This window comes from Camellia sinensis, chromosome 3 (genome assembly GCF_055761805.1).
Source record: "Camellia sinensis isolate YWXY chromosome 3, ASM5576180v1, whole genome shotgun sequence".
NCBI lineage: Eukaryota > Viridiplantae > Streptophyta > Magnoliopsida > Ericales > Theaceae > Camellia > Camellia sinensis.
In genome coordinates this window covers 126,201,377-126,226,438 of record NC_138963.1, presented here as the reverse complement: position 1 = coordinate 126,226,438, position 25,062 = coordinate 126,201,377, and the positions used below count along the sequence as shown (strand labels likewise).

The 25,062-nt window shown below is 34.4% G+C and overlaps 1 protein-coding gene across 3 annotated transcripts; it reads right to left on the bottom strand.

Annotated features, from left to right (window-relative positions):
* Positions 1-2,949: 2,949 nt before the first annotated feature.
* On the bottom strand, positions 2,950-14,520 carry LOC114314270 (uncharacterized). Of its 3 annotated transcripts, none has more exons than XM_028260740.2 (5): positions 14,017-14,520; positions 10,832-10,935; positions 7,907-8,083; positions 4,517-6,465; positions 2,950-3,346 (listed from the first exon to the last, which is right to left on the bottom strand). In XM_028260740.2, exons 1-5 carry the CDS (start codon positions 14,214-14,216, stop codon positions 3,194-3,196), a joined length of 2,583 nt encoding a protein of 860 aa, XP_028116541.2. In that variant the 5' UTR covers positions 14,217-14,520; the 3' UTR covers positions 2,950-3,193. The 3 variants fall into 3 exon arrangements, with proteins under 3 accessions (XP_028116541.2, XP_082776818.1, XP_028116542.2); XM_082920692.1 differs by having other exon boundaries at positions 7,907-8,247; positions 14,017-14,439; XM_028260741.2 differs by lacking the exon at positions 10,832-10,935 and having other exon boundaries at positions 14,017-14,475.
* Between the last annotated feature and the right edge of the window lie 10,542 nt (positions 14,521-25,062).

Genomic DNA, 25,062 nt, shown 5'->3' with positions numbered 1-25,062 from the left:
ATGGCTTCAATAGTAATCGTTCCATATGATATCTACCCATAATAGACGTTCCGAATGAGCCGTCCAAAGAGGGTGTTCCGCATGAGCCGTCCAAAGTGGGCGTTCCATATGGTTTCGATGGTAATCGTCCCATATGATAACTATACGTGATAAACGTTTCGTATGAAGTCATCCAATGTGGGCGTTCCGTATGAGTTCATCCAATATGGGTGCTTCGAATGTAGTCATCCTATATCGATGTTCCGTATGAGGCCGTCCCATATGGGCGTTCAGATTGATTTGTTTCACTGTGAACGTTTCGTATGGTATTCTGTCAAGTTTTAGTAAGGCTTTTGGGAACTATGCAATGTGTTAACCTATGAAAGGCTTGACGGACTGTATTTGTTATTATACATCTTCAAAACATGCTTTAACTATGTCAAGAACTTTGTATTGTTTTGATAAGATATTGAACTCATTCATTTAATCTCTTTACATTGAGATTACTCATTGGACTTCCAGTTCACTCCGTTTATATATATGTATGTAGGTAAGCATCAGGGATTTCAACATTAGAGACTGCTTTGGAGTCAACCCCTTTTTGTGAATCCACCCGAGATGTGCCTCCATGTCGAGGCCTTAGCTTTTGTTTTGGCCAAGCTTGCGAAGCTTTGGTTTTGTATAGTTTGTTATGTTATAGTTTTGATCTTGGGTTATGTATACATGATGAATGTTTGATTATATGTATGATGTGAGATGTGTTATGGGTTATGTATATTTTTGTTCATGTCATGTAAGCATAACTCAATAGACAAATTTTGTATTCTGCTTCCACTTCAGGCCCTGTACATTTAATTATATATTTTGAAGGCCGGGTAATCTGGAATTATTAGCCGGTCATGATCCAAACCTCTAGGAGCGAGTTCGAATTGTGACAGCACCTTACAAATTCATTTCATACTAAACATTAAAATGGTGCCAATGAAACACAATCAAAACCACCATTGATGCTTTCATCATCATGTTCAATGCCTCCATCTTCATTTCTCGATTCATGAGTCTTCCATTAAAGTGCATGTAGGCTTCACCTTCTTGAACTCGGTACTTCTTATCAATCTCATCTACTCCATAAGTGGGAGCAAATTCAACTAGGTTTCCAAGCTCAGAAATCACAACCCGCAAAACCCCCATTTTCACACACATGGCACAACATACTTTTCGAAGGTTTCTTGGACTCTACCACTCTAATGGCTGCTCTTCTTCTTTTCTTTTTTTTTTCCCACAATGACATTTCTTGTTGATGAACCTCAAGATTTGTGCTTCCCTACCACCCATATTGCTTGAAGACGACATTTTTGTTGAGCAGAGTTAGCTGCAACTTGACATAGAGAGGAAGAAGGGTGTAAAAAAGTCATGTATAAGCTTTTATTTCTAACTATAGGTGTATTTTAGTCATTTACTTTAGAGGGAAAACCATATTTTCATGCTCATTTACACATTATGCGCGTGTAATGCATGGGCTCTTAGACTAGATGGAAATGCTAACTGTGCACTTCAATCCAGTAATCACAGAGAAGTTATGTAGTGATTTCTAAATATCCAGAGGGTAAACCGCACGTGCCCCAAACCATAGAGGGATAAAGTGAGGTTTGCTAAAAAATTTAATAATAACTCACATCTTATATGTATGTAGATGAAGAAGCAAGTTGTAGGAACATTATTTTTGTAAACGATTTGTGTATATGTGAAATGGAAAGAAAGTTGTGTTGAGGATTTTGCAAAAGCCTTGGTGGGCTGTTTTGGTTTGGACAACTAAAGTCATATGTTTCCTTCCTCCTCCCAAAGCATCAGTTGCTTGAAGATTTAAACGCCTCCACATTTAGGGCAATTCTTAAGTGTGTAAATACATACCACATATATTTGTGTAATTTTTTTATAAATATACATAAATTATTTTACAAAATTATATAAGTTTTCACAAATATACATAAGTTAATTCATAAAAAATTTAAAAAATCACAACTTACGTATATTTATGAGAATTTATGCAATTTTATAAAGTAACTTACGTATATTTGTAAAAACTTACACAAATATATATGATATGCACCTTACATATCCAAACACTTCTGCCACATTTATTAGTCACTAATCTTTGAATTTAAAAACAAATTGAATAATCATGCTTTTTTATTTTGTATTTTGACAAGAATAAATAATAATTTTAATTTGCACCCTCGGATTTTATACCCAATTTCATTTTGTTTTCGGGTTTTTAATTGTGTAAAGTAAACCCCTTTCAAATCAAGTTATAATTTAGTCCATTTGTATTATGTTATTTTAAAAATTAACAAGAACAACCACATGATAGTATTAATTAAACTCAACACTCTTACACTATTATCAAAAATTCTACTGTAGTCCTTAATTTTTTTTTTTGAAATGTTAGTTGTTAGATTAACACCTATGAGAGAAAATCTCCCCACCCTTGGCAAAACACCAAAGTGTGCTTGCACACTCATAGTTTAATTCTCCTAAAGAGAATTGAACCCATGACCTCCTTGAAACAAAGCACTAAAAAAGACATGGTGACCATTTAGGCTACGCCTAGCTGGTTCTGTAGTCCTCAAATTTCTCGTACTTTTATTAAAATCTTATTTTAATCCCTCCACTTTAGTCCCTCCATTAATTTTCTAAATGTCCTGAGACAATTGTAACTAAACTTGAAGTTTAGAGATTAGCTAGAATAATTAAAAGGTAAAGAGACAAAATGAGACTAGATATAAAATAGAGAGGTACAAAATGACCCAAGAATAAATTTTATTCGCTTAACAGTTTAGGCTGATACAAGTAGAGTACCTCTTCCCTTCCTTTCATCAGTCTTTAAATTTAAAGCTGGTTACCTATTCGTTGCTTGTTTTTTCTTTATTACATAAACTGCATTTTCTTCGTCCTAAGATAGCTTTACACTTGCATTACATAGCTGCTTTAAATTTCCATAAATAAACAACAATTCTTGCACCTAATATTCTTACAAGAAATCATATATATACACTCCAATCTCTGACAAACAAATTTTGAATTTACAGGAAGATATTAAAAGAAAATTAAAATATATAAACCAAAAAAGAAACCAACTTATTTGGCACTTGAAAGATGAACAGTAATTGCAAAAATGTATATACAGGTTACTTACTATAAATAACTTCAAACCTCACATCTCAGATAAAAGGTTGCTAATTTTCCGAAGCTCCTTGAGAGCTCCCATGGCTGTAATTTGTCCTTTGCCCACTATAACATTTTTAGAGTAGTTCTCCAATGACCCCATTTCATCACACTGCTCTTGCTGGAGAACTGACTCGATTACCTGCAATGCAAATAATTAGATCAAGCTTACTGCACTAGTCTCAAAAACAAAAGCCAGATAAGGTGAGTAGCAACGAAAGATGAGCAATAAACCTACGATATTTTACTAATCAAAAAATAAAACCTATGGTATAAAATAAAATAAAATAAACAGCTTCTAATTTGTGGTTCTCAGGAAACTCGTTTCACACGAGGATGAGCAATTCAGGGGATGTGTAGACTTGTTTGCTACATAAAATATCTGACAAAACATAAAATTTTGAGAGAACTTCAGCATGTAGTACGAATTGAAACTAGTACCATAGGTAACAAGACAGGTAAGATCGTGTCAAATTATATGGAAAAAGTTCAAACCATGCTTCCTCATACAATCTTTTTTTTTTTTTTTTTTTTTTGCGATAAATGAATATTTATTATCAAAGCATCAAGGAGATGCCGAAAGAATACAAAAACCAGACCCTCAAAGAGGGACCTAACCAACTAAATCATCCACAGTCTAAAACAGCAAATAAATTAGGATATACTCGACCCGACACCCAACTGTACGAAACACCACAAAAAAGAGACTGAAGCTGAACAATCGATTGAGCCCGCCCTTGGAAAACCCAACGATTCCGCTCCAACCAAAACAGTCACATCAAACACAAAGGAGCTCGTCCAGGCTCTCCGCCGGCACTTCCCAACTCGACCACTCCCCCCAACAACCAAGCACATCCAGAACTTGCTTGGGTTGCACCCACACCACGCCAAACAGAGAAAAAAACAAGCACCCACAAGCGAGAAGCAATCGGGTAGTAAATAAGCAAATGATCCACTGTCTCCGCATCCACACAAACACATGCAGCACCAATTAACCAAAATATGATGCCCGCGAATCAGATTATCAATAGTCAATAACCTACCAAATGCTTCCTCATACAATCTTGTAGCAAACTTACTAGGAAACACTGATTCCACATCTAAAATGTCCTATTATATCAACAAATTTCTCACTTGAGTTTTGGCTAGAAAGTATAGAGTTTAAGTTGCAGGATGAATTCCCAAAATGAGCATCAATCTTATCAGTTTCAAATAAATACTTTCACAAGCCATTAATCCACTTTTACTTTCTATTATTCATATATAAAATCCACAGTGACCACCTAAGCAATAAAAATAGTAAGATTATTACCTGAATATTCTCAAGCATGGACTGACCAAGATTCCTCATTGTAATCATCAAATTCTGGTCAACAGAATCACCTTTGCTACTCTCAGATGAGTTATTAAAAGAATTCACCCTAGAAGAGGCTACTACTGTATTATTCTGATCACTTCCACCATTGGAAGCTTTTTTAGCTTCAGAGACACCTCTTTCAGATGTCCCCTCTCCACTATTCCGTCCCTTCTTCCACAACCAATGGAATTTTCCAGACATAGGCTTCCTCTCCTTCATAGCTGCCACTGGTTTTCCCATAGTATCATTATTCTGTCCACATTTCAAAGAGACATCCTCTGGAGAATCCAGTCTAGCAGTCATTGTTTTTCCTTTAGAGTCTTCATTCAATACAGATTTAGAAGAGACACCCTCCGGAGAATTTGAAACTGGAGGAGGCGGGTCCTCCGCAAGGGTCGTATGTAACTCAGCATTGTTTCGTTCATCATCATTTTCATCAACAGATAGATTGGATGTAACACTACTTTGTTCTGATTGAATTTCATGGACATTACGACTTGGTGAATTTGAGAAAATATAAGAGTTCTCTTTGCTGCCAGCGTTTCCATTCAAATATCTATCCTCAGCTGAGCAAGCGAAGTTCTTACCATTACTATCTTTCCCATGCACCTCAACCTCTACAGAGGGAGGATCTTTCTGGTCCGAGTCTTCATTATACCTTATTTTTTCTGAATCTTCATCCAACCCAAGCTGTTGGGACAAATCATCCAACAAATTTCTCCTCACAGATAACTTGGGGTCCATTTTGCTGCTGTCAACCTTTGGTGGGGATTGGGCAGATTCAGTTCTAGAAAGACTCAATCTCATTTTCTCTGTCCAACCCTTTTTGCGCTTAGGAACTTGTTTCTCTGAACCACTTTGCTTAAGTTCTTCTGCCTTGTGCAGATCTCTCCACTTGTCTTCCCAATAGCTCTCAGGTACCAAACTGAGGGGAGTTCTTGGAGAAATAGAACCTGTCGAAAGGCTATGACCTCTCACAACCACCGATTTACTTCGGCCAAGGCCCCCAGTAGATACCGGCAATGGGACTGAGTTATTAGCATCCGGTGCTAGAGCGTGCAACGATTTTGCCTTCACTATTAGTTTCTCCAGATTTATGTTGGCTGGAAGGTTCAGCAATCTCTGAAGACAGGAAGTAGCATTCTCAGTAGCAAGCAGGGAAGACCTCGTATACAGTATCATTGAAACTGCAAAAGCTGAGATGAATGCTCCCCTAGGTGAACTGAGGACCCTGAAGCTGGAGCCGGCGTCATCAACACATTTATTTAACTTTAATTTACTATTATCAGATGCAAATATTTCATCCCAGATTATTAAGAGGTCTTCAAGTGAAAATTCACGCCCAAATAAAACCCGTAGCCAGCGGAGGGCAAAGTACTGAGGTTCTACCCCAAGCTCAACAAGGTGACTGTGGAGAGACACATCAACAATAGATAGCAAATGGTACAATGCAGAAGAAGCTTCAATAACAGAAGTCAACCCAGTATGTGAGCCACCTAAAGGAGAAGGTGAGAAAAATTCTGCCATAGCAACTGCACCACCGGCTCCACTCATCAAAGCATCAAACATGCAATGAGCATCATGCTCCAAAAATTTCTCAGACAAAACAATACCCAATTCACCTTCTGCCCCATAAGCATCACTTAGCAATACAATGTCTTGTGTCTTGGGATCAAGTTCATCGAGACTGCTAACCTTCAGTCCACATTTTTTTGATTCAATCTCATCTTCTGTAGATTTAGAAAACTTCTTCAAATCAAAATTATGTGCTAAATCACTTTCATAAAATGTGGAGCCATCAAATTTATCAATGAAGTGGTCTTCATAAAGATTACGCACGTCAGAAAGATGCTCCACATCAGTATGCAGAACATATAACAGAGGAGCCAAGAGTTCATGCATTCCTGTTCACAAAACCAGAAGGAAAGGCATAAGGAATAATGTTACGAAAAGAACTCTCATAGAATACATAAGTGGGACACATGTACATATATGAGTCCCCAGAGGATCCTTTTCTGTGTCTTTTTACAAGTGGTTTTGATAATTCACTGAATAAAAAAAATCACATCTAGGATGAATAACTACTACAGACTATGTTATAGGTAAAAAATAATTAACTTTAAATCTCAAGTAGTATTGTTTAATATGGACTCATGCTGGCAAGCACCAGAAAGCTTGTATCTCTCTGGCCTACATCAGACAAGCTAACCATAAGTCCAGAAGACTGAGCTTACATTGTTCCTTTCAGTTAGACCATTTCCGGAAAGAGTTTCCAACCTCACAAGTTCAGTGGAATCATAAATTGTTTCTTCTGTTTTTAGTATGATGGAGGATCAAGACACCTTTATTAACATCGTTCCACAATCTAATATTACTGCATCATCCGCGTAGGGTCTACCCCTTGGAAATAATTTTGGCACACAGAAGCAGTCCTCTGAGGAAATGACAATAGACGGAATGCACATAAATTTACAACAAGGGAGCCATAAGTGGCGTTCACATTTCATTTTTCGGCAAATATCCTTGTCACAAAATTATATGGAGTTTTTACAAAGTTACAAGCAACCAGAAACTGTTTTCCACACCTTAAAATTGCAAAGGCAAGTGATAAAATTTCTTCCCTCCAACCAGGGAGGTATCCTCATTTGTTGGTGTCTCCATTCTACACCATTTTGGGAGGTTGTATGGACCAAGTCCTACTCGACTATTTTCACTAGGATTAGCCTTTTCCACCCTAATCGATGAATGATGCATCATGAACATCATAATAGTTTGGAGTCAAGTGCAATACGTATTATTTCAGTTGCCACAGAAAGAATTATTTCTTTCCTTCTGACCAGAAGAAACAGGAAAGGAAACATATTCCATTCTGTATTTACAAATTTCATATGCATTACCATTGTTCACCATGAACAAAACTGAAAGTCCCACTTTTCAAGGTGAGATGTGAATTTCATGAAAAAAAAAAAAAAAAAAAGGAAGTGATGACATACAAACAGAAAATTCATACAAAATCTTCTTACAAAATGATGTGGCTCAATAAGGACCTATCACTTTAAAACAAATCACCCATGAAGATGACTTATGAAAATGACACTGCCACATCATTTTTGTAATGTTTTATGTATGAATAGAGTTTTCCAAAAACTAAAAACGTATCTGAAAGATGAAAGGAAACTTTATTTCTTTCCATCTGACCAGAAGAAGGCAAGGAAACATATTCTATTATGCATTTACAAATTTCATATGCATCATCATTGTTCAACGTATGTAATTACCCAAAAAATATGAAACAAAAAGCAATGGGAAAGTCATGATTGAAGCCAGTCAACACTAATAACCCACCTTGTCTGTAGCCATACTCTGGATGTCTAAGACACCATAACAACAAAATTCTTCTCAACATGCTTTGGCATCCCGGTGTCTGGAAGTAGCTTCCGTGTTCAGGATATAAACGAGACAAATCTTGGTCAACCATTCTCTCCAATTCAGCATTCCGAAAGAAGCGACCCCACATGCTATCTGGACAAGCTCAATCATAAATCTAATTATGAGTACTGTTACAAGCAATGTATTATAGTGCTTTTGATTGTTCTTGCTTTCTCTTTCCTGCACAGTGGACCTTTTCTTTTGTTTTCTTTGCTTGGGCAGGGAGAGAGCATGGGCCATTAGGATATGAGATGCAACTAACATTGTTGATAAATATATATATAAAAAAAAGTCTTGATCAGTAACCACGGGAATAGCAACAGTTGCATCGAGAATGAAATCTATCTTGAAAGTATCTATATACTAATATAAAAAGGGAGAACACCAGTTTGGTGTTACCCTCAAAATTGAAGTTCTGTGGATTTTTAGGTTTCCTATATTAGCCTAAGAAGATTAATTTATCATACATTACTTAAACAATCTTTGCATATTTATTCAAGGGTAAATATGTAAACCCATAATTATAGATAACTACCTAAGAAGCATAGACATAGACATGCGACATGATACGAATATGACATGAACACAATGACAAGCCAATTTTCAAAAAATACAAAACACAACACGTGAAGGATATGCATGAAATATAAAATTTTATATATTTATTATATATCATATATATTTAAATGTATCATTCAAAGATAATAAAAAATACAATATGATAGTAATTCCTATAAATTTATATGATTTTTCTTTTATTGTTGTATCTTAAATTGTTTTGTTCAATCTTATAATTAGTTTGACCTGTCTAATTGATAGACACATATATTTAAGTGATAGACACATATGTCCTTCGAGTGTTTGTGTCTTTAAAAAAAATTAAAAAGTAAGACACGTTTCGACAAGTGTTGGACACATGTCAGGAAGTGTCCAAAGAGTGTCGGTATCCGACACAGACACGACACGGATACGCCACCTTCTTAAAAGTGTCTGTGCTTCTTAGATAACTACCCACATTGGAAATAACTTCCCACAATTACTAATGCTTTTCATAGCCTCTTAAACTTCTTAGAAAACTCCCCCTCCTAACAATTAGCCTTCATAAGCCTAGCCCTTTGTGTTTGTGTTCATGTTGGGAAAAAAAAAAATCACAAAGGTTTTTCCATTGATTCCTAGGTTTGTAAACTTGCCTTTATAATTTTTTAACTTTTGGATGATTGTTCATTGATAAATTGCTTGCACTTTCTTCTTTCTTTCTTTCTTTCTTTCTTTCCTTTTTTTTTTTTTTTTTTTTCAAAATTTGGTTTTTAATGTCTTAGGTGGTTTTTCTTTTGTTGATCAATGGTTGTAGATTTGGATTATATGGGTACTTTTGATTCTAGATATCATGGCATAAGGACTGATTGAATATCTAAATGGGCAAATTTTACTTTACGCCCTTGTGATTTGACTCGTGTGGTTTACCACCCTATCATTTAGAGCTAACAACATAACTCCCATGTGGTTTCTGGACTAAAGTGGACAGTTAGGTATTCCGTCCAAGTTAACAGTAAGTGTGAAACACATGCTAGTACATAAAAGGGGCTATGTGCTCATATTTAAATGTCGGGGGTGAAATCACACGTGGAGTATAAAGCATAAAGGCTTAAAGTAAATTTTTGCCTATATGACAAAATGTCCGTAGTTTGCATAGTGAGGTTCTTTTATGTACAAGGGTAATTTAGTCTTTTTGCTTAATTTGTTCACAGGCCTGACAGGGCACTTTAGTCCATAAACTATATGAGGGTTATGTGATTATTTCCAAATGATAGGGGTTAAACCACACATGGGCCAAACCACAAAGGGGTAAAATGAAATTTGCCATATCTCTAAACTATGTGTATGCATGTGTATCTATAACGAATGAGTATGAGTATGAATGATTTTCAATTTTCAAATAAATTTGAATAATATATAATATAAAAACTGCCCTATAACTATTAATTTTAATCCTTTAAATTGTTTTAGTATTGATCTATGAAGCATGGGCATTTCGACAAATATGTCATACACGTACCAGATACTTACTTAGTATTAATACTTTGCATGGTACTTCCGCATATGTACCTGATACACGAAACACATACCCAAATCCTTTTTTCTTCTTTTTTGTTGTACCCTAAAGATACCTAGCATTTACCCAAGCCGTATCTCAGCCATAATAGTTTCATTGGACCTTTTTTTATGCTTTGCATGATTTTAAAATTAAGCGTTTCATTGTAAGTTATATAACATAATGACATTTATTTTGGTTTATACATTACTTTTGATATTAAATGTGAATTGTACATTGGATCTTAACCAACTACACCATTTAACTAATTTTTGCATTATTCCAAATTAAAAAATTAATATTTTTTGCTACTATACCCAGCCATACCCATACCTGCACTCTATTTATTTTTATTTTTTTAAAAAAATTTTTACTATATCGACATATCCATATCGTACCGGTTCCAACACCCATACCCATAAATGTGCTTCATAGGTGATTAATTTTTTGTACCAAAAACAAAAGTGTTGATTAAAAATGAAAATTCAAGCACTTTTTAATTTACTCATAGAAGGACTCTATAACTCGTTCATTTTTCTGAATTACCATCACATAGTAACATCTAATTATAATTTTATTTTTATTTTTTTTGGATAAGTAACATCTAATTATAAAATAATTACAACTATTTTAATTTCTTTACAAATAATTTGGCACACATCGTGTGTGCCTCCCTTCTAGCTTTATTGAGGCCAGAAGCTAAATAGGTACAAAGGTCATGGATATCTCAAAAGGTATAGATATCCTACCTGGGTTTTGCGACAGTGGATTGTCCATAACAGGATCAGGATACGTGTTTCCATCCTTGGGAATATGTGGATCAACTAGGAGGCGGTGCCTCAAACCAGCATATCTAGAAAGGAACACCAATTAGTGTGAAAGTATTAGATAAGCTACATGAAACTGAAAAACTAGTAGTTATTGTAATCCTTCACACAAAACTAAAATTCACTAGTAAATCACCATGACAGCCTGGCAGTAGAGGCTCCCCTGAAGGGCTACTTTCCACCAAATTTCCAAATTTCAGGTTTGCAATCAAGAACACAAGTCATTAAAATCAAAGCTAAATTACAAAATCATCTTTAAGATATCATCCATCTATGAAGCATATTGGGAATACAGGAATCAACGGATGCATTGATATAGGAAATTCTAAAGATGTAGGACATTGATACGTTATGGATGCAACGACATATATGAGGATATATACATCGTGTATGCATGTATATAAATAATAAAGTAATTTTATCTTAACATATATGTAACAAACTATTTGTCCTTGATTTTTTATCAAATACTGTCAATTCCCATATAATGTATTTACATAAATAAATAAATAAAGAAATGGATTAATCACAAACTTTGACCAACTTTGACATGCTTTAATCTCACTATTTCCAAAATTTTCTTCTCTAAGAAGTATGAAAACTATTCTTGCATTTATTCTAACAATTACACAATAATAATACACAATAAATGCCACAAATTAATTTCAATGTAGGTTTCATATCTAGAAAGTATTAGATACTTGCTCATAATTGGAAAAAAATAAAATAAAAAATAATAATAATAATTATTTCCAATTGTGAATACACTTAGGAAGTATTGGATACATATATGTGAGTATCCACGAAGTATCGATATCCGATACGAGTATGACCCCTTGTAGACAATCAAAGTTCAGAAAGCCAAATTTTCCAGACAGTTTTTGCATTACAAATAAGTTGAAAATTCTTTTGGAGTTTGAGAAATCGTTCCAAATATAATAAGCTGCACACATACTACAAACTCTAGTAAAAAATGCCTAAAAATGCTGAAGAAATATCCATCTATCCATAGACCATAGAATAAAAATGTTCACATGTTAAATTAATTAGAAAGACCTTTAGATTCAGGTCTTGAACAAGAAAAAATATGAAAGGGCAAGAAACCAACAACATTATACAGAAACCATAATTATGAGTCCAAAGCTGACCTTGGACATAGGCTAGCAAAAATCTGCTTTAGGCCCCCAAAGTATGGCTAAAAATAGGGCCCCAAAGAATTTCAACTCTTATACTAGGCCAAAATTAAAAATACACTTATTAGGGCTCAATCAAATGGAGAGACCAAACCAAAGCCAAAGGGTCCAAAAAAAAAAATAATATTAATTATCGGCTGCCAAAAAATATGAAGAAAATTTCGGATTTTTGTTTGATCTGGTGTTTATCTTATATATAATAGTTAGTGATTGATTTTTTGTATAATATAAAATCATTAATTATTAAAATAAAATGTAAAAAACTCAATTTTTAGTGATTTAAAAATATGAAATATATTGAATCATACTTAAAAATTTACAAAAATTGATCAATATTTATTTTTAACCCAATAAATATGATCATGGAAAAAAAATATGCGTATCGGTAAGTTTTTTTCAAATTGTATGCAAAATAAAAAAATTCACGGTTCCGGTTACCGCAACCGTTACACTACGGCCTTTATACCCCGCAACCGCGTCACCGCTACCGTTACGGCGACCGCAACCGCTTTTCAAAACCTTGATCAGGAGAATTTAAATTCTACCGATGATAAATGTTAAAAGATTTACTGTGCCAACCTTAAATATTTTCTAAAACCATGATGGGCTTTCTAATATTTCTGGGAGAGATTTATTTTTAGAATTGAAAGTCTTAAAAGAAGTTTTATTGAAAACATAAAAATAAAAATAAGCAATTAAAGTATCGAATAATTTTAAAGTAATGGATAGTTGTTTCTCAAATGCATGGATTGTTTAAAAATATTGTTGACCATGCTAGTGACATTAGAGTTGTCTATGGAAAAAGAACTTTTTCAAAGAATAAGCATGTTCGAATATTATTTTCAATCAACTATGTCACAAGAAAGATTGAATGTATTAGCTATGTTACCCATAGAAAAAGATGACACTCTTGATTTTGCTAGCTTAATTAATAATTTTGCTAAAAATGCGAAAAATATAATGTTGAAGTGATACTTTGCTACATCTGGATAAATTTGTTTTGCTATTATAGCTTTATATATACATACATATATATATATATATATATATTTACAGTAAAGTAGACTTTGCTAAACTATGTAAGCAAATTTTAGTAATTTTAGTCAAGCAAACTTTGTGTGGGTACTAGCAAATAGTGAAAAAACTTACAACTTACAAGTACTTACTATTTCATCCACAAACTTTAGTTTTCAGTGAACGAAATTATAGAGAGAGCCTCATCTTGGGAGTTTGCTTAGGGCCCCAAAAAGTTCACAGCCTGCCCTGATTTTGGGCTAAGAGGAGCACGAAAACATATATAAACAAACACATACACTAAAAGATTATACCCGGAGGACATTGAATCCTTAATTTCCATAAATAAAATAACAAAGAAATATCACCAAACAACCGTGGGAAGTTCAACAATCTAAATTAATTTTTGCAGACAATAAAATAAAGAACAATTTTAAGGCACTATTTGGCATCCCCTATATTTGCACACTTTTTTATCATATTTTTTTTTGGGTCACATCACCTCTATATTTTTTTTGCACATCTTTCTATAAAAAATCAAGACATATCCTTAGTTAGATCATCCCACGCACCGTAATGATAAAAAACTGCACACTATAAATGCACTCACATGTAAATAACTAAACAGCAATCGGAATCAAATTGATAAGGAAATTCTATAAACTAAAACAAGCTCATCATGGAAACTTTTACAACAAATTTCAAGTACTTTCAAGCTGACCCAGGTGATCATTTCAACCCATTAACAAAACACAAACGATTACGTAGAGTAATTTCACGAAAACAACAATTTATGCCTCCAAATTACAAAGACATACATATATATATATATATATATATATATATATATATGTTTATAGAATTCCCAATATATATAATCAAGAAAACATCCATTTATACCTCCGACGTGAATCTGCGGTGACTCGGCGAAGATCATCGATGGAGGAGGAAGGAGGCAAAATTCCCAAATCTATACGCCACTGGACCCCTCTGAGATCTGCGAAACGACGATTCTCGCAGGCAGATCCCTCACGACACGGCGAAGACTCCACCGATGAAGATTTCGGCACTGCCGGCTCGATCGGAGCCGCCGGAGACATATCTTTCCGGTTTGTCCCTCGCAAACCCAGTAAAACTATCCAACCCTAAAATTTTTTTGCAAAACTGTAGAGAGAGAGAGAGATTTGTGTTGGAGAGAAATGGCTAAATTTGTGGAGGGAAGAGAGAGAGAATGCTGCGTCGTGTCGTGGGTTTGATTTGGAATGAGATATCAGAGAGACAGAGAACAGAGAGATGTGTATGATCCCCTCAACTCACCCAACCATTTTCATTTTCTTTTCTCCACGGAGATAGAAACACAAGAAAAATAGGATTTTTTTTTATTTATTTTTTTTTTTTACACCAAGAAAAATTGGCCTACTCTTTTTCCATCAAATTTAAATTTCATGAAAAAAAATTAATTTTAATGTTCCAACATTATATCAAATCAGTATCAAATTAATTTTTTTTAAAATTTTTCATCAGATTAAGAATGTCTGCAATCTTTCATCAAATTACTGTAGATAGCATTTGAGTTTGCCGGTATACAAGAATACCGAACGCCCAATTGGTTATCCTAGATATCCACTTCTTTACAATTTATTGTAAAAAGTCTATTTTAAAATTTGGGAAATTTACATTGGCCGGTGATCGACCGGACATCCCTCGATGTCCTTCCAGTCAATCGATACCTTGATAAAAATTTAAGCCTATGTTAGTTCCAGAGCTTGTTTTGCATATGACGTTTGTTTATGATTTTCCAAAATTAATTCTACGCTCACTTTTGAAAACTCTGTCAAAGGCAGAAAAATTTGGGCTAACCGAACGTCCCACCGGTCATCCGGCCGGTTGACCGGAACAGTGAATTTTTTTTTTTTTTTTTTGCAATTAACACATGTTTATTTTTAAATAAAGATAAAAAATATTTTTCAAAATTTTTAAAATTTTTTATGAGATTTGAATAGAATTTTAAGTTGTGTGTTTGGTTATGAGTTGTAAGTTTTTGTATTAAATATCATATGTCATATCAAAAATCCCCCACTCAATTCAAAACTCATTCACCAAACAAATTTTTCACACTAAAATCATAATTTTAAAACTCACAAACTCAAAATACAACTATATTCTCAAATCACGTTTAGAAAACTCTACCAAACGCAACCTAAAATTTTCTGTTGAAATGCTTGTTATTAATAAAATTTTTATCCAAATTTAATGAAATAAATAAATAAATAAATGTTGAAGACACTCTTAGAGCATCTCCAATGGTTGTTGCTATATTGCCATTGCTATTGCTATAATTTGGCAATGAATAGTACTATTTTGCCAAATTATAGCAATGGTGCTCTAACGGTCATTCGCTATTTTGGTAAATCTCAACCAACTTTCTCGCCAAGTTTGTAGATGTTGTTTGGATATAAGTTTTTTTGTGATTTTATTTTTATTTATTTATTATCTTTTGTGACATTTTTTTAATTGTTTGTAAAAAAAATTATATATTTATATTATTCCTGACTAAACAAATATAAAAATTTTAAAAAAAATAAAAAGTTTGGAAAAAAAAATATTTAATGTCTTTTTATTATAAAAAAATTATCTTCATTTAATGTCAGTTAATGTATTTTATTTTTTTATTGCCTTCATTTCAAAAAATATATTTATTTTTTCATTATACTTTATTGAAAAATTTATACAATTATAAACTAAATTTTCATTATACAAATATAACCTAAATTTTATAAACTAAAATTTCATTATACAAATATAAACTAATTTTTTTTTAAAGCCAAACAGAGAACAACGGCTCTATCAATTGTCATCACCACTGTCCACATGTGGGTCTTGAATGGTTGAGATGATTTGTGTAGAATCATTTAACATTTTCGTTCTCTCTCTTTCATTATCTCTCTCATTCCTCTCACTCTTAGATTCATCCAAAATTTGTGTAGAATCATTCAACATTTTCTCAGTCTTCGTCTCTCTCTCTCACACTCTCAAATTCATCTCTCTTCTCTCTCTTTCTTCGATCGGCGATGAAGAAGATTGAATCTTCTCACTCTCTTCTCTCTCTCACTCTTACTCTCTTCTCTCTCTCTCTCTCTCACCATTTCCTCTTCCCTGTCCATCTCAGTCTCTGTGTCTCTCTCTCACTCTCAGATTCATCTCTCTTTTCTCTCTGTTCGAGCCATAATAGTGTCGATCCCTCTCAGTCTCAGTCTCACTCTCACTCTCTTCTCTCTCTCTTCGATCGACGATGAAGAAGATTGAAACCCTTTGTTTCTCTCACTCCTCTCTGTCAATCTCTGTCTAACTCCAACAATGGATCGGGGATGAAGAAGATTGAAACCCTAATGATGAACACAAAGAAGATCATCCAAAGAACAAAGAAGATCAACCCATTTCTATCAGGTATTTTTTTTCCTCACTGTGTTGATTTTCTAATTATTATTTTTTTAATTTTCTGCAAAATTGGTGAAATTGATGAAATTGATTTTAATTGGTGAAATTAATTTTCTAATTTTCTGTGTTTGGAAATTATTGGATGAATTTTGGAAATTTTGAAATTTGGAAATTGTTGAATTTTGGAAATTAATTGTTTGGAAATTGCTTCAAATTGGTGAAATTAAATTTTTTTTGAATTTTGGAAATTGTTGGGTGAATTTTGGAAATTGTTGGGTGAATATTGTTTGGAAATTTGGAAAGGATAATGAAACTGTAGAGTATGAATATTGAAACTCTGTTTGGAAAGGATGATGAAAAGGGGAGGGAGGGAAAGAAGAAACAGTTGGTTGAAGCTGACTTGGCAACTTTGGCATTTGCCAAAGATAGCAGCTGCTAAAAGTTGCCATTAGAGTTGCCTTTCTATCCACTGCTGCCATAATTTTGCAATAGCAGCTCCAATGGCACACTATTGGAGATGCTCTTACGTGTTATGTTTGATTCGAAGGTGTGCTAAAAGACAATATAATAAAATAAAATTGAGTGTCCTCGTAATGTTTGTTACATATGCTCCAAATATTAGTGGTGTATAAAACAGGAAAAATAAAATAAAAATGGAAGTACTAAGGCTTGGTTTGGAAAGTGGGTTAGTTTTTCGGCTGTTTGGCTTTTTTTAGCTTGAAACTAAAAAGCTTGGTTTAGAAAGGGCTTTTGGCTTTTTTAACTTTTTTGTGAGAGAAAAAATGTAATGATTATAAGTTTGATGTGATGTTTTGTCTTATTGGGCTAAAAAGCCTATTTTGTTTTATGTGCCTATTTTAGCCAAAAAAAACCTCCAAACCCACTTCCCAAATAGGCACTAAAAGATGAGCGTGCAGGTTTCCCTAAATGGAATTCCAAGCGACTACCATCGTCGTTGTAGTGATGCGGACTCTTTTAAATTTTGAGATATTCTAAATAAGTGCACTTTTTGACTTTTTATGAAATATGGGTTGAGTTTGAATTGATCTGGCAGAGAGATGATGTGATTTAAATAAAATGATATGACTTAAATAAGATAGTGACTTTTTAACTTTTTGGCTTTTTTAGGGGATGCCAAACTTAACCTTATATTTGACTCTTTAATTATTTTAATTGAGAATCTCCTTAATTCATATTAGAAAATTGATTGATAAGTCTTAATGATGGTTGAGTAAGATTGGACAAAAAATTTCAATTCGGATATTTATTTTTTGAGTAACCCTTACTCTTTTATTATTTTCTCTCTCCACACTTTGAATCTTAATATGAGGTTAGAACCATTAGAAATCTTATTTTTGAGGCTTCCATTTAGACGCAACAACAGTCCAAAACAAAGTTCAAATGAGAGAGTTATACCTATTCGAAATTCAGGTAGCAAAATTGTCAGCACAGTTTGCTCGAGTGAATTTTTGACCACTGAAGCGGTCCATAGACCCAAACAGCTTTGATTTTCAAAAATAGACTGAGATCCTGCAAGCATGCATCCACTGCTCGAGCGCATATTTGACGGCTCGAGCAGTCTGTTCTAGAAAATAGAGATCTTGCTAACCTTTAATCACTACTTAAGCATAATTTTGGTCGCTCGAGCGATCTATTCAAATTAAGCACATGATAGATGTCTTTTTAGTTAGGTTTGTTGGCCCACAACCAACTTTTGATGATAAGGGAAATGTAATAAGTAAATGATAGTTTGAGTGAATTCATAACAAAAATCTTCATTAATCATAACGGTGGTTGTATTTACATCAAACCATTATCTCATCTTTGGGACATCGCATCTAACCATCTACTGTCCCCATTAGTTAATATAATACAAGGAATTTCGCCTCTAATGGTGAGATATAGTTGAAATTTAACAAATAAGTGGAAGTCTCTCTGGCATCCAACTAGATTTTTTATTAGTTCAGTTGGGACTGTCTAGTATTCGATGTCGTATATGATGTTGTAGACGGCGTCTTGATCGTAGACCTTGAAACTTATTTTGCCGGAGAAGTAGTTGTGTCGTCCAAGACTTCTGGCCTAGGCAGTTTTTCCTAGTCTCGAAGATCCTTCGAGATAAAGGCAGATTGGGCAGATGGCCGCTGTCCCCACACCTTACAAGATATTTATTAGTGTTGGTGAGGGTAATCCTAAGACCTGAATTGTTGATCCTGATTAGTCTGATAGGTTTCGTATGCTGAAGAAAATGAGATTCAAGCTTGTCGGTGGCAAGAACAAAGAGTATGTTCGACACGGCCTAGAGGTTGTGGATTAGTTCTGTCCAGTAGATGTTTGAATGGACTACAAAGATACGTTGTTAGGAAAATAAATGATCAAGGGCATTGTGGGTATTCTGTTCTGGTTCCTGTTATCTGAGGAGGTGGTGAGTTCTTCATTAGTATGTAAATCGTTAATATTATTTTTGTGTATCCCTAATCTAATCCAGTTGTCCTCACTGTAAACGGAGAGACAACAATTTTGACATAGCTCGTATTTTACAAAATTTTGACTTACAAACAAAATATTATTTTTTGCCCAATTTTTGCCTTCTTTATTAAGAAAAGGAAATGAACTAAAGAGGCTTGTATATTGGGGCCTCTCTTGTCTTTAATGGTCCTTCGAAAATGTTTTTAATTAGGGGTATTTTGTGATGTAATCAATGGGACATCTTTCTTTGTAGAGTGCAAAGAATTGTTCTTCTATTTCTGCTTCTGCAAGAATTCCCCGCCAGAGTTCGTCTCTATTTTTCGAAGGACTTTTCTCCTTGGATGAAAATTCTCTCATTTTATGAAATTGCCCCCTTTTTGTATATATTGCCGACTTGCTGTTGGAAAATGGAGTTTTTCTATATTTTGATGGTAGATCCTTCCGTCGGTTCCCGTGAGATTAAAAAATCTCTGGTTGGAGGTTTGGATCTTTTTTGTGCATTGCACCATTGCATGGAGGTGTGGGTTTCCATCTTCGTGAAGCTCATTTACGACCAGTATGTAGTATGGTAGACAGGCTAGTTGGAGAAATGGTTGCAAGAGATCTAGGAGTTGTTCTTTTAGGCAAAGGCATTGTGTGTATGTGAGGAAAACATTTTTTGCATAGAAACAAAAAGAGGCTTGGCGAGGCATTTTGTACAGGGAGAACAGTGAACTTACACCTATCGTACAAGCCTTTCAATTATATAAAAAACTTGGTGTGAATGGTGTGAGTTGGTATGACTTGAGAGGGCATTATATTAATATTACCAGCGCCCCCCGGCTGAATCTAGGTCGTCCATTCATGAATGTTGGACACGTGTATGACTGTAGTGTAAAGGAAGTCATACCTGGGCCCAAATGTGAGTGGTGTGAGTACTTTTGATTCCTTGCAGGGTAGTGGTTTACACGTGTCACATGTATAATGGTTTGTGTGGTTGTAAAGTAAAGATAGCAACAAATTGACTGACAAAAAGCAAATGCGGGAAAATGATTGTGCTTTTGAATTATTTTGAATGGGAAATCTTTGTATTTATTCACGGGGTAATTTTGCTATTTATTTTGTACCAGAAAACATTCGATGGTGTAGAGGAATATGCTTTTGTAGTGGGATAGCTATTGTGGTGACTTTGTTTCGGGTACCTTGTTTCGTCCCTCATTTTTTATCTTTCTTTATTGTTGATTGTTTTGGTATACAATGTTGTACTCCTTAGAAGAGTATCCTGAGAATTACAAGCAGTTCACTCAAATGTGTGTAGATCATTTTTTGACATGGCAAATAAGACTTTGGGAAGAGAGGTGACTGTCAGCTTAGGCGAAGTTTGTTTGTGGGTACGAGGAACATATGGCAAAAATATCAATGCTAAGGTGCCTGAACAGAAGAGTTAACAAAGGTAACAGATCTTATAGAAGTGTTAGGATAAAAGGGTTGGAGTATTTTTTAAAAAATGGAAGAAGTAGTAAGCAACCAGTATCAGACTCCTCTTGCGTGTTGGAGATCAAGAACATCGACAGTCAGTGGATATAAGCATAGTTACCATGGCCGTACATTTGTTAGGGTAACTTATGTTCGTAGACAGTATGTGCAGAATATTCCTTGATATATTAAAAAGAATAGGATGGGAGTAAGGAAGTTACAACTGTATGATCAACAATTAAGGGACGTTACATTTGACAATAGAGGTGTGGCGAGATTGCTGAATGGGATTGAATTGGGAAATAAAAGATGTGACCGTCAATTGGACAAAATTGTGGTTAAGGGCATAAAATTAGTTGGGAATGCTCAATTGAGACAAGACACAAAAGAGGAAGCTGTGGTGTATCACGTTCTTTTTTTCATCATAAGTGATAATAGTCCGTCAGATTCCGTCCCCACACCTGACAATATATTTATTAGTGTTGGTGAAGGGAATCCTGAGACCTGGATTGTTGATCCTGATCAGTTCAATAGGTTTCGTATGTTAAAGAAAATGAGATTCAAGCTTGTCGGTGGCAAGGAGAAAGAGTATGTTCGACATGGCATAAAGGTTATGGATCAGTTCTGCCCAGTGGATGTTTGGACGGACTACAAAGATACGTTGTTGGGAAATGTAGAAAGTATTCAGAAGGGTGCGATATATTTAGTGGCTGCTACTAGTAGCGGAAAAGAATGCAAAATTACGTTAAGGAGTTAAATGTATTTTAAAACTGTTTAGAATTGTTTTTTTATAAACAATTTTATTTGTAATGTTCAGGTGGATGGAGATTGACGATATGAAAACTGGTGTTGTTGAAGGTGTTTTAGTAAGTGTTTTTAGTTGTATTGAACTTGCGTTGCCTAATTTATTTTCTTAGTTGAGGTTAAGATACAAACAAAAGAGTATTAAGGTTGATAAAATATTAATAAAATATTTCCCCCTTTGCGCGCCCAATGCAAGTGGGTTGGTCAGAGTAAATGTGTATGATCAGAGGTTAGATGGTAATGACAGTCTACAAGCATATTTTATTTTCCCTGTAGATTGTCAGTGTGAATTAGTGTATTATGGGAATGGTTATTGTTCCATTAACAAAAAACAGGTGCCATGGATGGTGAAGTATTGACTCGAATATTCGAATATCAAACGAGGTGTAACATATTATAAAATGACGGGGTATTTGAAGTATTCTACGAGTAATATGCAAGAAGATTTGCAGATAGGGGCCTCATCTATTGTTGTGTTATCTAAAAAATATACGAAGGCGAATGTTGATGTTTGGCATTATGCTCCAATCGAAGCTCTTCTGATTTTATCGCGGACTAGGTCCGTTGGTTTACCAGAGAGGCAGAAAGATTTGTTGTTAGGAGGTTTGGGGGAAAATGGTTCAGTTATTAATGAACGTAGAGGTCGTCTCAGCTTGTTTGAGATTGATGTACGCAGAGGTGGTGATGGTGCTAGTGATGTTGATCCTGGCCCCTCGATTTCGGAGGTTGGTGCTACTAGAAAAGACAAAGTTGATAAGAGATGGTCTGTTGTTATGGACGGTCTAGAATTTTTTGATGTTTTACGAAATGAAATCATGAGTGTAAAGACGAATGATGATGTCGTTGTTGATGATAAGGGAATTGTAATAAGTAAATGATAGTTGAGTGGTTTCTTAAATAAAATTAATAAAAATTTTCATTAATCATAATAGTGATTACATTTACATTAAACCATTCTCTCATTTTTGGGTATATCGCATCTAACAATACTGTCCCCATTAGTTAATATAATACAAGGATTTCCTCCTCTAATGGTGAGATTTGGTTGAAATTTAACGAATACATGGAAGTCTCTCTAGCATCCAACTAGATTTTTCATTAGTTTAGTTGGAATTGTCAAGTATTTGATATTGTCTATGACGTTGTAGATGGAGCCTTGATCGTAGTCCTTGAAACTTATTTTGCCAGAGAAGTAGTTGTGTCATTCGAGACTTCTGGCCCAAGTGGTTTTTCCTGTTTTCGAAGGTCTTTCGAGGTAGAAAAAGATCAGGCAGATGAGCCGTTGTTCTAGTTCTTGTTATCAGAGAATGAGGAGAGTTCTTCGTTAGTATGTAAATCGTTAATATTATTTTTGTGTATCCCCAATCTAATCTAGTTGTCCTCACTATAAATGGAGAGACAACAATTTTGACATAACTCGTATTTTACAAAAATTTGACTTATGAGCAAAATATTATTTTCTGCCCAATTTTTTACTTCTTCATTAAAAAGGGGCTTGTATATGGGGGCCTCTCTTATGAATGCTCCCCAAATTTCCCAACAACATATTTTTGTAGTCCATCCAAACATCCACTAGGGAAAACCGATCCACAACCTCTATGTTATGTCGAACATACTCTTTGTCCTTACCATCAACAAGCTTGAATCTCATTTTCTTCAACATACGAAACTTATCGGATTGATTAGGATCAACAATCTAGGTCTCAAGATTACCCTATCTTGTCAGGTGTAGAGACAGAATCTAATGGACTATTATCATTTATGATGAAAAAAAGAACGTGATGCACCACAGCTTCCTTTTTTGCTTTTTGTCCCAATTGAATATTCCCAATTAACTTTATGTCCTTAACCATGATTTGTCCGATTCACATTACGCAATCTCGTCACACTTCTATTGTCAAATATAACATCCCGTAATTGTTCATCATATAGTTGTAACTTCCTTACTCGTCTCTTATTCTTTTTAATGTATCGGGGAATATTCTGCACATACCGTTTGCGAACATATGTTGCCCTAATGGGTGCACGACCACTATAACTACGCTTATATCCGTTGACTGCCGGTGTTCTTGACCTCCAGTACGCAAGAGGAATCCGATACTGATTGTTTACTACTCCTTCCATTTTTTTAAAAAATACTCCAACTCTTTTATCCTAACATTCTACAGGATTTGTTACCTTTGTTAACCCTTTTGTTCAGGCATCTTAGCATTGATATTTTTGCCTTTTGTTCCTCATACCCACGAACAAACTTCGTTGGAGTTAACAGTCGCCTCTTTTCCCAAAGTCGTGTTTGCCACGTCAAAAAACGATCTACACACATTTGAGTGAACTGTCTATAATTCTCTTGATACTCTTCTAAGGAGTACAACATTGTATACCAAAAGAATCAACTACAAAGAAAGACAAAAAAGGAGGGACGAAACAAGATACCAGAAAACAAAGTCACCAGAATAGCTATCCCACTGCAAAAGCATATTTCTCTACACCATCTAATGTTTTCTGGTACCAAATAAATAGCAAAATTGCCCCGTGGCTTGTACTATATAAAAGGGCCCTACATATTTTCCTTTATTACCGTTCTTTTATCCCTTTCTCTCTGTAACTCGTTTCTCTCTTCTCTCTCTAGAAAACCCAACCTAAAACCTTCAAAAATATTTCTTCCAAACAAGATCAAGTAAGAATCTCGCCCTAGTTCTTTGGGAAAAAGTGAAGAACATGTCAAGCGCGTTGTTTTGGACCGAAGCAATCTTTGATCCAATAAGTTTGAATTTTCAAGTTCTTCATTTTCCCTCTTTTTTCCATCTTTGAGGTAAGAATGTCTTTAATTTTTCTTAATATGATGTTATAGATTAGTTCAAAAAAAAAAAAGAAAGAAAAGAAGATGTTATAGATGGATATGTGGTATTTTATTACATAAAATTTTGGAAAGTTTGTAGAGATTTCAAAGCATGTATTTTGAGGACTTAGGGTTTGGTGTGTGTTGTATATTTTGTCTAAATTTCCTTATGAAATGTGAGTTTTAGAAGCCTTAGAGGATGTGGATCCTTTAAAATTGAAATGTCTCAAATAATCCAAAGGAAACCCTAATTTTCTTGAAATTGTTTAACTTGGAGAAATTGGAAATTTATAATCATTTTGAGCAATTAAAATTTGTTATTGCTAGTCGATATAATGATGAGAATTGAAAGCACATATTTTGGGAAATTGATTTAGATTGATGACAATGCATAAATTATTCCTCTTTATACATTTATTGATTTCGTTGAGAGTAATATTATATGGTGTTGTTAACTATGTTTTAATATTGTTTCATTCAAATATTTGATAGAGATAATTATTGTTGGCCATCGGTGGAGATTGCATTGTTGTAGAAATATTTCAACCTAGGGTGAGCTGAAACCCAATTGTAAATGGTTAGTGATGTAGAAATTAATGTGATTTTAGGAGTTGTGAAATTTTGTAACTCGAACGGTAATAAATGAGAATAATTTGAGATACACTTCAAATGTGGAATGTAATGTGCTATATCGAGATACCGTGTTCCTTCCTGTTAGCAATTGGTAAACTAAGGTTGTTTAGTGGGACTTGGTGAGACCATGGGTATACGTACATGTTGTGATTCATTAGTGATATGTATATGTGTGAATTGGAATCGATTGTGGGTTTTGTACATGTATTGACATTAGTTGTAAATCACGTGTGTATTGAAGGTTATTATAAATTGAGTAGACTTATTATTAAGTAGGCATAGATGTGAGTAATGGAGGGGTCATGGAAATG